This window comes from Anser anser (genome assembly GCF_964211835.1).
Source record: "Anser anser genome assembly, chromosome: Z".
In the NCBI taxonomy this organism is placed as follows: Eukaryota; Metazoa; Chordata; class Aves; order Anseriformes; family Anatidae; genus Anser; species Anser anser.
The window spans coordinates 31,571,293-31,586,616 of record NC_139723.1 but is presented as its reverse complement, the minus strand read 5'-3'; the positions used below and the strand labels follow the sequence as shown (position 1 = coordinate 31,586,616).

The 15,324-nt window shown below is 41.4% G+C and overlaps 1 protein-coding gene across 1 annotated transcript in view; it reads right to left on the bottom strand.

Moving 5' to 3' along the window:
• The window catches only part of SHB (SH2 domain containing adaptor protein B), a 79,554-nt gene that overhangs the window by 14,352 nt on the left and 49,878 nt on the right, over positions 1-15,324 (bottom strand). The window contains 2 exon segments of the mRNA XM_083819163.1: positions 6,259-6,378; positions 10,615-10,786. Coding sequence (XP_083675289.1) covers positions 6,259-6,378; positions 10,615-10,786 — 292 coding nt within the window.

Genomic DNA, 15,324 nt, shown 5'->3' with positions numbered 1-15,324 from the left:
CTAGCATCCCCAGAGAAAATACCCAATCAAGCTGGACTCTGAGATGCAAATCTAGTATGTATCCTAGTTCTCCTGTTGCAACACAAACCCCTTCATTTTGGCAGGAGACCAATTACTACACACCAACAGGTTTTACTTGGGTCTGTGCCCAGCTGTGGGGTAGTACTCCCTTCTCTCCCATACATCAGACAGTTGTCCATAATTTTATGAGTCTTTCTTTGTTACACTTCCTTTGTTCCCTTGTTTGCTTTTCTAGCATGGTTTTACAGTCCTGGAGACCTAGCCAAGCCCCAGAGGATTCAATCTTGGTCCAGGACAGACAACATAGACACTCCTGGAGTTACCGACTGTAGTCTATCAGGTAACTGGTTGTCTTCTGTTTATAAGATGGGAACAGTTCTCTTTTTGGGGGAAAAAGGCAGGCACCACTGGAGATGAGTGAGTCCAGAACCAGCCCCTCTGAGGTGCAAGCTCAAGGAGTCTGAATCATATAAAATATAAGGACTTAGATAATAGGATAAAGCACGAACACATGGATGGAAATAAGTTCTTGGGTCCCCTACCCTGTAGGCCTAGTGATAGCCTGCCCTACTAAGCACAGTTTTTTGTCACTCAAGATTATATCTTCACCCAGACCTGTAATTTAGCTGCATGCAACTAAGTGGAAAAAAAAAAAAAAGAATTCTTTCTCACCACATAAAATCAGCAGTTTTGTCAACTGCTATCCATTTTCCTGCCTGCAGGCATTCTTTAAGAGACTCACGGATAAATGTAGATGTTGCAAGAGTCATCCATGAAGCTACTCACAACTTAGATACAACTCAAGTATAAAATAGATGCTATTCTTCCTTACCTGCTGGCCTGAAAAAGATACTGATGCTCCATGCCAGCCTCACTGTCCTCTTGTGACAATACTGTGGCTGCAGCTTCTTATTGACAACAGAAATCCTCTTATGAAAGAAAGGTCATAGATGTTTTTAAAAGGGGAAGACAATACCTGTTTTCTAAAATGTATTACTTTGGTACTTGGTGCCAGTTGGACAGCCGCAGCTTCAACCAATGTACATTTGAATTATTAGCGATGTGTTTAGCTGACAATAGCAACAAAATACTGAGCCCTCACTCTGTTCATAGCTTTAATGCAGTGTCCTATTTTGGCACTGATGTATATGTGAAAAGGAGACTTTACTGACAAATTAATGTGCTGCTTCACTGCAACCATGTCAACACCCTACAAATTAGAAATTTTTCATTTATTTATTAACCCGCCAGATTATTCTCTTATTTTCTATTTGTTCTAGCTGAACATGGTTCTACTACATAACAGCATTGGCTGGGCAAATGTAAATGTAAATTGCATTTCGTTCCCTCTCCCTCACAGGAGCAAGGTAATATTGAAACAAAAAAATACAGATCAAGCTGTAGTCAAACTTTATGGAGTATTATTCCCAAAGTCTTATACAGCATTTCTGAAGAGACGTGTCTCCAGTAACGCTTTCAAGTAAATTCTGGTGCAGGTAATAACATATTGCAAGTAAAAGGAACTTCCTTTCTTCACATGTCAGGGAAAATGCCATCTACGCTACAGTCAGCAATAAAGGCCCCAGCCTTTCCTGCAAAACATACCACCATGGGGCTGGCAGTCAGGACACCCCTTTATTTTCAAAGTAAAGAAAATGCTCTCACAGGTAGAGAGAATAAATAGCAAGGTGTGGAGAGTAACACATTATCCAGCAAGCAGCTTACATGGAAAGAAAAAAAAGAAACCAAACAGAAGTTACTGTAACTGTACCAGAAGCACTGGCACAGTTTTGGGGATACAGGGCTAGTAGACTTCTGATCCAAAAGCCTCTGAGAAACAGACATCAAATACCTGGCAGCTACTCCCATGGGACATGATGACTATGAACAGAATCACAAAACTGTAGGTCTCGAGGCCGCTGTCTATATCCCAACACAGCCTCCTATAATCGTTTTCAATTTACATGACAATGACTTTACTGAAATCGTGGCAAGAAATAGTTAACAACTGCAGTCACCTTCAAAGCCAGTAGTCTCACATTAGCATAGGCCTGTGCTCTAACAGTAGCATCACAGACTGCTTCCTGGGAGGCCATTCCGTGGAAAAAGTGGCCTTATACTGTATGCTAAACAGGGACATTGCACAGACCATACCAGAGCAGGACCTGGAGCAAGTATGTAGGTCGAGCTTAAGCACAAGCAGAATCCAAACAACATGGATGCTCATGAATTATTTACAGAGAACTGCTCATTTTTTCCACTTGTAGCATTCACCAACTCCAGAGCTATGTTTCAAGAACCATATCCTAACAAAATTATTATAGGCAAATGTAACAAATGACAAGGTTGCAAGTTGATAACAAGAAAAAAATTACATATGCCTGGTGACAATTAATTTTGTGCTACTGCTTTATTAACATGTTTACCTGATAACTATCATGTATCTTTATAGTGTGCTACCAGATGCAGTGCAGTCAGGACTTATCATTTCATCATAAACATACCCATAAAATAAAACAGAATTTTAATGTTGAAATTGTTCTGAACTTCATTTCACTGTGCACATTCAGCAACATCCAAAAGCCTCTGTATTTACAAGTCTCTTACACCTGCAGAAGACCTCAAGCACCCCCAAGCCTGCCTGCCAAAGAAAAGGTGAGCAAAGCCTGTTTTTACCATGCTCTTTTGCAAGTCCTGATGCAGCCCCATGCAGTAAGAGGGGCGCTGGATTGGTACAGCAACACAAATCATGTTCTGCATAGCAGTAGATAGACGAGCACATTATTACAAAGTCTTGGCTTTACTGAGGACACTGCTATAAAGCATCCACACACAACCTCATCCATGCTCACACCAGCAACACAATGCCTGAAGCCCCTTCATTTTTATTTCATTTTTATTTTTTGTGATGTGAGATCCAGTCTCATATTCTATTGGTGATGATGGAAATTAGCTGCTTGCCATTAACTTAAGGTTGCACTTGAATGTTCCAGGGGCTCTTTTCTGCAAACAGAAGTAATTATACTTGTGGCAGCATAAACAAGGTTATACATTTCCTCAGTATAGTTTGAGGAAGGGATAGCTGATTAACATTGCATCTGTGGTTAATTCTGCCAATTACCCCATGAACACCTTGTATTGAGCACTTTACGAGCTATACATTTGTTCTGGTGAAAATGGGAGGTGAAACAGATCGTCTCAAATCTGACCAAAAGATGGGGCACTGGGACAAACACAAAGCCATCTGAAGACCGTCAGCCCCACTGATATACTTCTTAGTCCATTCACTTAAGTCAACAAAACTGTGAAAAGGACACATGGGCTTGAAATCTCTCATCGTCACATAGAAGACTTACGACTGCTTAAACTAGACACGCAATGTGACACAATGCACGTCAGCAATACATGACAGTCACTTCAATTCATGCTCATGAACTCTACACCACTTGGAGCCATATCAAGAAAAATACATATTTGCAGTAATGCCCAGAGATGGGATTGGTAGGGAAATATACAGCAAACAAACAAAAACACCACCAGTATGCAAAATGAGTTTGAAATTAAACCTCACAACAGGGAGAACAACAAATATGAAAAAGGAAACAAAGCTAGTGCCAAATTCAGAGGAAGTTCACTGGAAATAGGTGAAAACTGAATATTATAGAAATGAGTACATATGTTGCATTTCAAATCTCAACAAAGGATGAAGGAATTAAGAGGTCCTGCAAGACAAATGCTAATAAGGATGTAAGATCACATGGCAATGAAATGAAGAGATTTGTCTGACCTCAAGTTATGGATACAGGGGTGCAAAATAACCTCATCACAGACTGATCAGTTGCCTCTGGGTAAAAGAATCATAACCCCAAATAGCAGCATGTGCTTGGCACTTTGAAGGGCGAGTTTCCTACAGCTAAAAGTAGTGATAAACCAGACTGAAACACTTCCTCACAAGGATTGTGAGTGAAACCTGAGAACTGTCTAATAACTCAGCTTTTTGAGCTTAATGAACAAGAATTCTTCCATCACCAAAACTCTCCAAAGCCTTACTTTTTTATAATCATCTTCCTTGAGAGAGGATGCAAAAAGAACAATTAATTATACATTTAGTGTCCTGAATGGGGGAAGAAAGGGAAGAGAACCTTATGGCAATGAGAAGAAATCAGGTGTCAGGGAACATTGAACATGAACTTTGTGAGTGGTCTACAGATGGTAATGGTCAGCAAGATGGCAAGTAAAACTTAAGCAGGTTGCTAGCAGAGTAAGCAAGTTTTCATGGTAACTGACATATATGGTTAAATTATGTTATTTTTTATTTAACTAGATACTTTGAGAGAAGACATTGGTTGCATTTGCAGGATATCAAAAGAGCTCCTTAAAAAAAAAGGAAAAATGGCTAATGAACAAGACATGAACTCTAAGTGCAGTACCATGGGCTTAAGAGGATTTTGCAGGTTCTGGAGGAGCCACTGAAAAATGATCAACATCACAGGGAGCTGATACACAGTTAACAGACAGCATGAAGAGGCCAGGGGCAGCACTAGTTTTGACAAATTTATGGAAGGAGAGCTGAAGAGTACCAAAAACACTTTTCTTACATTCCAGAAAATGCAGATTGGAGTTCAGTCATTTAGCGGTCTTATTTAATTATTAAATTATTATTTATTGTCTTGTTATGGGGAGATTTAAGATAAGTGCCATCAGGAAATCTGGTTTAGAAAATCTTGAAATATAACACACTACAGGGACATGAAGGGCCAGCATCCAGATGTCTAAACTTGCAAAACAAAGAAAATAAAGAGAAAGGTGAGGCAAAGAAAAGATAATTAAGAATTGTAGGAGATCCACAAGAATTTACTGTCATCTTTTTCTCTTAAAGCTGTGCACTGGTTACATAACAAGAGTCACCATACTAACGCAAGAATTAAGTGATATAGTATGGCATGCTTCAAGAACAAAAGCCGTATTTCAAGACTTTCAGAATACGAAGAGGAAAATTTAAGCCTACATATATCTGAAGAATGTGCCATCAAGCCTCCAATGCTTGCAAGTAACTAGAGAAATATTACATCAGAGAACACACAGATCAAATGACAAAGGGGTCAACTGCAGCTGAACCACATTTCTAAAGCAGGTGTGTTACAGTTCAAGGCAGGACTCTTTAGTGCAGAGAGACCACAACAACAATAAAAAAGGAACCAAGATTTTAAGAAATCCTACAAAATATCTGAACAGAATCTTAAAACTAGGTTAACAGATGCACTTCTACTAAGCCCAAAATGGGGATATAAAACCAATCTGAAATCTACTGTTTAGATCATCTGCATAAAACAGGGTAGAACAGACACGGCCCCGTAGTTCCAATGAACCTGAGAACATACATAGGTTAGCACTGTCTCTGAAAGCATTACCATCAAGCATTACCATTATCCAAGCAGTAAAACGTGCTTCCAGAACAGCTCTGTGAAGAGACTGGTTAAAAGCCAAACTGTCAGGAGCAGTGGTGGTAAAAAAGGCTAGGTCTGTTTCTTTCCTACTTGGAAGATAGGTTGCACATCAGACCCTATCTTGGAAGAAGGAAAGCAAGGGAACAGTTCTCTTTGCCCTTGTACAGCCAATATGATGGTGAAGGGCATTCTTGTTCTCCTGCATTGAAAACCTGGGAGCCTGAGAACTTTCTCTGCTGGAAATGCAGATGAGCATACATTGAAGCAAGTATCTGTAATATATTCTTATCAGCCAAGGTACGTGAGGCAAATAACAGCACTGAGACCGGAACAATGAGCATTTCCCAGTTCTGCAGATCTTCCAACCTTGATCCTAGGCTTTTTACTTTCAAGAATTGTATCAATACCATCCAGCTCTACTACACAAAGTCTTCCTTCCATATGTGAAGCCTCTTTTATAAAAGGAATAAAATCCCCAAACAATGCAGTTGCTTATTCAGCCTGAAGCAGAAGCAGCAGAGCATTTCAAATCAGACCCAGGAAAAAAAAATCAAGTTTATTTAGTTAAATGGACACCACAGGAATACTAAAAATCCCTTAACATACCCAAATTATAAGGTCCTAATTCAGTGATTGTCACTGTACATCATGCAGGCTGACAGTCTCAAACCTTCTGGGTGCCCTTCTGAGCTGAATTAGCGTATCAACAGAATGAATAATTTTCCTTTTTTGCACCGAAGAAATTATAGCTTATAAATTACATATACTATGTATACTGGCAAGTACTTACTTCAGTGAAAGAGAATAGTCATGCTTGCTTGTTTGACTGTTTCGTACAAGGTAGCTACACTCTTTACATAGACGTAACAGGTGTTCTGCATCTGTCCTACTGATTGCTCCATGATACCATCTAGGAAAAAACAGAGATTAATACACATTTTCTAACTCATACTGCTTTCACTACTTTGTTTTTAAGGTATGAATAATGGTTAATACCACATGGATATCTTTAAGATCTAATACATTAGATAAAAAGCATGTTGTTTGCCTTATCTGAGGTTAACATTATCACTTGGCCTCTCAGCTGAAAGAAAAAAATCAGATTAGGACAGCATGTGACAGAACTGGCGTACATACTTTTGTAAGAAATTTGCACCCAGAGCAGCAAGTTATAACCTTTATCTTGCAAGCAGGAGATTCACAATACACACATTTCCTTGATTTCAGCCCTTCAATATACCAGTATTTCAATTTATATAGAAAAGAATAAAAAACACACAAAAAAGCAAACAAAACCATAGCAGAAGAATACAAACAGTTTACAGTGAAAAAGATCACTTAAAAAAAACATTGAGAAAGGAGGAAATTGATAAGGGTGTCTGTTTAATCAACATGAAGATTAACAAAGACTTGTTCTAAACTTGGTTATGACAACTTTGAGTGCTTTTAGTAAATCCCTGGAGAATCTGCGTAGTAGGTGTAGTCTTGTATGCAGGGAAGAAGGGGAATGGGGAGAGGAGAGATGTGTCCTCTACTAAACTGACCAGTGCAAATAAACTCCTCAGTACCTGCTTTTTTGTATTGGCATTCAAAATGCTTGACCCTGCCCCCTGCCATGTAACATGCCTGGCCCTGCACAGGGTCAGTCACGTCTCTGAAGGAGATCTCCCCCTTCCTGCAACTGGAAAACACACTTTGAAGCATGATATGACACCGCCTAAGCAGGATAATGCATGCACCAGAAATGTTCTCTGCCTGTCATTACCAGGAATGGACTCGCCGTGTGCAAAACAGTTTCCTTCCATTTGTTCTAAATTCATTTATCTGCTTAATTTACTTTAAGAGAGATGTTCAATTAAAAGGAAAGTGAATAAACAGAGAGGTTCTTTTGACAGAAGTCATGCTTTTGACTATCTTGACCTAATGTCAGCTCCACTGTCAAATGGGCAAAATGAAAGTTGGTGTTCAGAAGAAAAAATCATCCTGTGCCTGGCTACAACTGAAGTCTGCATTAGAGAAAGCTACAAGGAGGGTTTTACTATTATATATTCAAGACAGACTTGAAAAAGGGAGACCCTGACAGCTCCATCACATTACAAGTAACACCGACACAGATGTAGATGTTTTCAGGCAGCATTCCCTCTGTACCTCATCAGTTACTGCTGAAGAGTATTTCTCAACAAGCAATTTAAAGACTAGGTTAGAGACTAGGCCGTCTTCTGAATGTGAAGAATATGAATACTAAGAGTCAATCAAAAAATGTATTTGAAAGAGCCTAAAAACTATTCCTATTGTTTATAAATCATTTCTTCTTAAATGGCCAAGTAAAACCAAAACAAAATATGACCTAGCCCAAATCAGGGAGATAAATGATATTCAGAGGGAAGTACTTTGTGCATTCTTTGGGCCTGGTGATCCCCGGTTGGCAGAGAGGTTCATGGAAAAAGAATGCAGAGTTGGTTCCAGGAAACAAAGCCAGCTTTCAAAACAGTCAGAAGAAAAACAGCAAAGTATGAAGACAACTGATGGGAGAACATCTGATTCAGAAACAATGCCTGGAAGCTGTTCTGGCTACAGCTGAGAGTAAACAGCAGTATTGAGAAGTGTAATTGCTTGTGAATCATATGCTCATGTAAATGGGACATTCAGCTTGCTCCTGTTCCAGCTAACTGAGATAAGCATAGTGCTATAATCAGTTTAAAGTTCCTGGCTAATTTGCAGTTTCAGCTGTACCGGGGCTGTTTGCCCTGGGTGTGTCTATTTTTTAAATGTCAACATATAGGTATTTGTACAGAAAGTTCAAAGATTCAAATGTGAATTATGTGATCGCAGAACTGTGAAATAACAACTTGTAGAACACACCAATGCAAAAGCACGGGACATGAGAGCCTGACGACAAGCATATCTTCTAAGATATCCCAGAAAGCACAGGCACACAATACAAACCTAGAAGCAAAACTGAAACGCAATCACACTTTTCAAGACTAATTGAAAGCATCCTGACTGTGGTTTACAGATGCTCTTCCTGACGTCTCTTGCTTTGCCTATAATCAGATTTCAGATGCTGTGGGGTCACAGCTCCACTGCAAACAGGACAGCTGCATCAGTTATGCAGTAGGTGTGATCAGTTATTACGGCCCACAGGATGCACAACACTACTCCATTTCTGAATTGGTCAGAGCAAAACAGGAAGTCACCAGACCTTGTATACAAAGCAGGGAGGGATTCACTTTCAGTAGAACATACAAAATGGCAGAGCACACTTTCCTTTTTTTTCACTGCTACGTGGAGGAAGCAGAACAAAATCATTCAATTCCCTTGTGTCCATGAGTTACTCAGTTTATGGTTACGGACTCCTTAATCACAAGCAACTAGAAGTAATTTGATATATTACACATTGGAATTTCTGCCTGTTTGGGAAGCTTCCTAACCTACATATTAGAAATTCACCTGTTAATTTGCATGCTACTTTTCATGTAGATCCTCTCTACAAAAAAAAAGAGATTCCATTCTTATACAGAAAAGATAGTATGGTGCCATGAAGAAATCTCACACTATTTAAAAATTAAGCATTTTGAATGATTACGAATAATCAAAGGTACAATAAATCCACTCATTAATTTTCTGATCAGTTACTGTTAACTGGACATTCATTTCAGTTTTGATCCTACAAAATGAAGAATTAAAAATAATATTGTGACTAACACTTGAATAATTAAGGAAACAAAACCAACTTTGCAGTCTCCATTTCTAAATTGCAGTTACACTATAATAGAGATCTACACAACAATCCATTCGAGTCAAATGTTAAATAACAGATGCTCATCTTTCCACAGTGGCTTAAATGTATTTTGGGGGGTTATGGTAGGCTGGAACTATTCAAGTCTGAGGGACAAATTTGACAGTCAAATGTATAGCCTTTAGTTATTTATCTGTAGTATCAGCAAGTGATTTCACAATAGTGGTCACTATTTCCTGTATTGCACATAAGTCTACCCTCTGTCAATGAGCAGGTGCCTCAAAGGCTGAGGTGTAGTATGATACCACGTGGAAGACGATAATCTCTTTTTCAAGCTTAAGGTTCCAAATACTGCATGTAAAAATAGTACATCAAAGGAAAAAGAACTTCAGGAAACACCTTCTCTCAGACTCAACTGATAGAGGGGATTCTCTCCTACCAAGAATTTGAAGTGCAAAAGGATTCAGCACTAATCTTACCAAAACCTGTACCATTCAGAGATGAAGTATTCTGACAGAGAACACCCTCACACCCATGTTAAAGTACGTCCTCCCTCTCCTTTGAATATAAATTCTGCATCTAACTTAGAATGACAGTGTCTGAAGTGGGACTGTCTTGAGGATTAAAGACACAAGTCCCTGACTTCACTGTGTGAATCTGTTGGACGACTCAGTGCTCACAAATATCAATGTACCCTGTGTAAATTGTTCCATGCAAAGATTTTTCTTTGGTTTTGGCCCCTTTTCTGAGGCTGCACATCCAGTATGATACAGGACAGTGGGTCACTCCACCACACAAGCCAGTCTGTCCAAATGGCTCAGAGAAGGGTAAAAAGGAGGCAGGACGGAAGCCACCCTTGTGGATAACAGATATTCACTCCATAGAATTTCTCCAGAACTTGAGTATGGAGCTGACAAAGCTGATTCTAAATACCATCCTCAGCTTTGACAACACAGAATAGAAATAACACTCTTTTTGTAAAGTTTTGTAACTGGTCTCATCAGGCTCTCACTAGAGCAGTATTACAGCCAAATACAAGGCATGTCTGACATACTAGAAACATTGCATGCAGCCACAAAGATACAGAATTCATGCTGCTTTAAAGGACATTTTGGATTATGTGATACATACCTCCTTTCTCTAACGCAAGGTAATCAACATGGTTATAAGGGGCATGTGATTTAGCAGACAAAATTCACTGTTCCTGAGGTGAGAGGTTCCTATTTAATTTTATATTGTCCCCCAAAAAAGTTATTTACAGTTTGCAGAATTAACAACGATAGTTTTCTGTGTGCACTAATGCAGGGGATGTAGAGGAAAGGGAGCTGGACAGCAGGATCTAGGACATCTGCTGTTCCTGTAAGCGGAGAGGCAAAGAGCTAGAAAGCAATTGCTGTGCTTACTTACATCTGCTTTTCCAGAGGAACAGTTGGATCTATTCTCTCTCCCAGGATCCCACAAAATTCTGGGCTGCCATGTTTGATGGGTTTAAAGCCTCTTCGAGGTGCTCTTAACTGCCTGCGCTGGTCATTTGAGGGAGGAGGAGATGCTTGTCGTTTCTCACTTCCGTTAAATTGGGCTGCAAGATACACAATAATTACCTCTCTAGGCAAGGTTAATAAGGACCAACACAGCTGTAGCATTTAGAGAAGCTTCGTACTTCCCAGTGAGAATAAACATGCATCCACCAACATTCAGATACAGTGGTTTACCTACCAAGTTATATGTATCATCTAAAGCGTTTCTAACTATGCGAAATACAGCCCTAAAACTCTTGCCTTTCCATCGACAAAATCCATACCCTTCTTAATCCCGTTAAAATAACCCATGCTTATATTAACAATTGGTGTTTTCTTCCCCAAGAGATGATGCTGTTGAACTACCCCTTGCAGTAATGAAGACAGGCTGCAGTGGTTTTAGTCAGGTGGGCAGCTGAGCTCCACCAAAACTGCTCTTTCATTCCCCCACCTCAAAGAAAAAGGGGGAGAAAATACAATACAAAGGGCTCAAGGGTTGAGATAAGGACTGGGAAATCACCCAAGAATTATTGTGATAGGCAAAACAGAGTCAGAGTAGTGAAATTAGTAAAATTTATTTCCTTTTACTAGCAAGCTAGAGAAGTGAGAAACAAAGGAAAGAAACTAAAAACACCTTCTCCACATTCCATCCATCCTCTTCCGCCTCCTCCCTCCAAGCAGTGCAGGGGAGCTGAGAATGGTGGCTGTGGTCAGTCACTTCGTCTCCGCTGCTCCCTCACGGTCCCTCTCTGCCCCTGCTCCCCGTGGGGTCCCTCCCACGGGATGCCGTCCTTCCCGAACTGAGCCTGCGGGGGCTGCCTGCAGGCAGCAGCTCTTCAAGAACAGCTCCCACATGGCTCCGTACCACGGGGTCCATCCATCCCCCAGGAGCAAACTGCTCCAGCACGGGTCCCCCACGGGTGGGCGGCAGCTCCCCCCAGACCCCCTGCTCCTGCGTGGGCTCCTGTCCACGGGCTGCAGCTCCGGCCCGGGGCCTGCTCCTGCGGGGGCTCTCCATGGCCCGCAGCCTCCTCCAGGCCACAGCCACCTGCTCCACCGGGGGCTCCTCCACGGGGGGGCTGCAGCGTGGAGATCTGCTCCGTGTGGGACCCATGGGCTGCAGGGGGACAGCCTGCTCCACCAGGGGCCTCTCCCTGCACAGGCCGCAGGGGAACTGCTGCTGCCTGCCTGGAGCACCTCCTGCCCTCCTGCTGCACTCGCCTGGGGGGCTGCAGGGCTGCTTCTCTCACACTTTTGCAATCCTCTCCCAGCTGCTGTTGCACAGAAGTTTTTTTTCCCCTTCCCTCAATCTGCTCTCCCAAAGGCCCACCCAGCATCACCCCCTGGCTCAGCTCTGCCCAGCAGCAGGTCCCTTTTGGAGCTTTCTGGAGCTGGTTGTGCTCTGACATGGGGCAGCTGCTGGGCTCTGCTCACAGAAGCCACCCCTGCAGCCCGCCGCAACCAAAACCTTGCCACATAAACCCACTACACAGGCTTTCAGTCACCTTCTACAATTAAGCCAACAAGCAAGTGAGAACATTGCAAACCCAGCTTGCCTCAGCTTAGATGGATCATCTGAACAGCAATCTCAGTGCACTTCCAGACAGGTAACACCCTCGTACCCACATCAGAAATGCTGGCAAACAGTGATCAATTAAAAATGTTTCTACTTATATAATGCAACCACAAGGCTTTTGTCTTGAAAGGCTAGAGTACAAAGTGATGAAAAGGGAAAAGCACACTTTTTAAGTTTCTCTCACAAACCCCGTGATGCCAAGGAAAGCAATATGGCTTATTTAGCAAAGCACATACTAACGAGGTCTGCATCCTCATTCCTATAAAAACCACACTTACAGACTCTACATATCTATAACTTCAAAGAATTAAAGAATTGAATTCTGACAGAAGCAGTGAAAGGAGCTATCCACACCATCTTCCATACACTCTCACTGCCCTCTGGGGTTTGCTTCTTCATCACGAAGTAACAAACACTCCCAGCTGTGGATGGATTATTGTTTCTAAGGTCATCTAGTGGGGAACAGGCTGAACAAACCTCACTGTATCAGGAAGCTCAGGAAGCAAATATCACAGTGCACACAAAGCAGTCAGCTTCTGTGTGGATTTCAACAGCAGCATTACAGAAAATGTTGCAAAAACAGTTACAGGGAATCCCTACTAAAGCTTGTTGTAGATCACTTGCATTCAAACCTCGACTTGTAACAACACAGCCAGTTAGGCATGTGACTGGTAATACTTACTGCTTTATAGCAACTTTACAACAGGAAGGAGCTGTAATCTTCAAAAAGATTATGCATACAAAATAGAGATGTGTTGGACAAGGAAAATATTCTAGAGCACTTTGTTTTGGCTATTTTTACATGCTTTCCTCATGACTTAGAACACCTCCAAATTGCTCCTCTTCTTAGAGACAAAGTAGGCAGGCACCAATTATTACCAAAATTGGGCAAATGTATTAAATCATATTCTGAAGTATATATGGCAGAAGTATGGTTACATTTTAAAATGCAAATTCATACTGAGCTTTCATTATCCAGTAATGAGGTTGATTAGCATAACAAGGAGAAACATTGCATGTGTGTACTTGCAAGTTACACATACAAACAGCATAGTGGTTTCAACTGTAAGAAAAACACCTGGATACTATAATTTGGGAACTCTGAATACTGGTGAACTTAATGTTGTCTGCTACTGACTGAGCAACATCTTTCAGACACCAAAAAAATCATTTCACAAAACAAATATGAAACTCAGTTCTTACAGTAAACAGTGATATCTTTATGACATGGTGATGGTTGGAAATAGGATCTGTTCTACAAAAATAGCACAAAGTTAAATTTCAAATGCTTTTGAATGTTTTGTTTGTCTGAAAAGCTGAGACATGTCTCTTGGCTCCTGCCCTATTTCTTTTTTTGTGAACTAAATTGGCAGGAAGAAGCAGCCTAAAAGGGATATCCAGGCAGACAAAACTGGCAAGTATGCTATCTAGTCAGGCACTGACCCACGTGATGCTGTTATCAGGATGGATTTTTAGGGTACTATAAATCCACTCTTGACCAAAGATGCAGTACATACTGTGAAGGTTCAGAAGTTCAACTCCATGCAGTTGAGAGTGGAAAGTTTCTTATTGCCATGGTATTTCTGTTTATGCGGCTGTTACTGTTTTGGAACCGACTGCATCCCTGACTCTTCCTCATTCTCCTCTCCTGCCCTGTAGCTGGTGGCTTACCCCACTGGGGTGGTATGTCAGAACAACCCTGCTTCTAATCCCCTAGCGTCCTGGGCACCATCCTTCTGTGCATCAGCAGTTGCACGCAGCATAGGTGCCCAAGTAACTTGAAGATCCTTCATCAAGGGCTCTGTGATCAACACTGAGTGGTGAAAGCTACTACCAGATGGCCTTCTTCGTACTAGAGGAGCACTGATATTCTTAAGTGATAACTGAGATTGGTTGTACAGATTTCACATGCATTTCCTTTACCCAAAGGTTTGCTATGCCCACCAGGAAATGCCTGCTCTCTCTCACACCCCAAGCAGGAGCCAGGGTCAGCTTGAAGTTCCCAAATGGACTCTGGTTTTGCTATCTCCTTTTCCAGACAGACTTATGTACCAGAAAGTTACCTTGTTCCTGTTATTTTGCCAAACTCAACTCCTCTGGGCAAACTGGTTTGCCCAGCTCAGCAGGAGGTCTAACAAGACCTGCCCACATCTCGTAAAAACCTTCAAAAATGCATTTCTGCTTCAGCCATTATTTCCTTCCTGCTTTCTTCTCTGTACAGCCTCCAATGAAACAAAGCCAAACCTGTCTGTGAAACAACTCGAACTTCAGACAGTCAAGATGCTGCACTCCAATACAAAGAGACCCATCTTTCAGCACTGCAATTAACAGCTGAAGTCCCCGAGGAGGGCTCTACATAGCCTGCTCCGCAAGCATCAGCATGACACCAGACCCAGACAGTGCTTGGGAGCTACAGCAAACACATGCTCTCCCTCAGACTGAGCAGACTTCACAGTTTGTGCACCCTTTTGGTCTGGCACATCTCGGACTCCAGGCTGGAGACAGACAGCTCCTATCCATACTTCACCAATAAATCATGAAACCATGGCAGAGGTACAAAAGTTTTCCTTAAAAGACTTGCATGAGTAGTTGACTCCATGGTAATTCTAGTGTTTCTTGCCATTTTGGCTTGTTTCCTAAGTCTATCACCTAACAAATCAAAAATGTTTGCTGCATAAAGCTCATTGTGTCTGCACTTCACATCACAAATGCATATTGTTCCCTGTGGATGAACCTCTCAAAATAGGAAAGTTTCAGCAGGAAGTGGCTTCAGTTGTGAACCTTTAATTTCTAATACCACTTAGACAACGTTGTGATCTTCAGAGAAATCCACCTCACTCAAGAAGCCAGCAAAACCCACACAGCTTAACTAGCTACATTACAGAACCACAGTACACATGAAAGTCAGAAAAGCACTTCGAATATCTCAGCAGAGGGTCAGTACTTCTCCACTGCAAACATGTCATTGTTTCAAACTTAGGAGTTGAATCTCTTCTTCCCTTATTTTAAATATTTATAATTCCA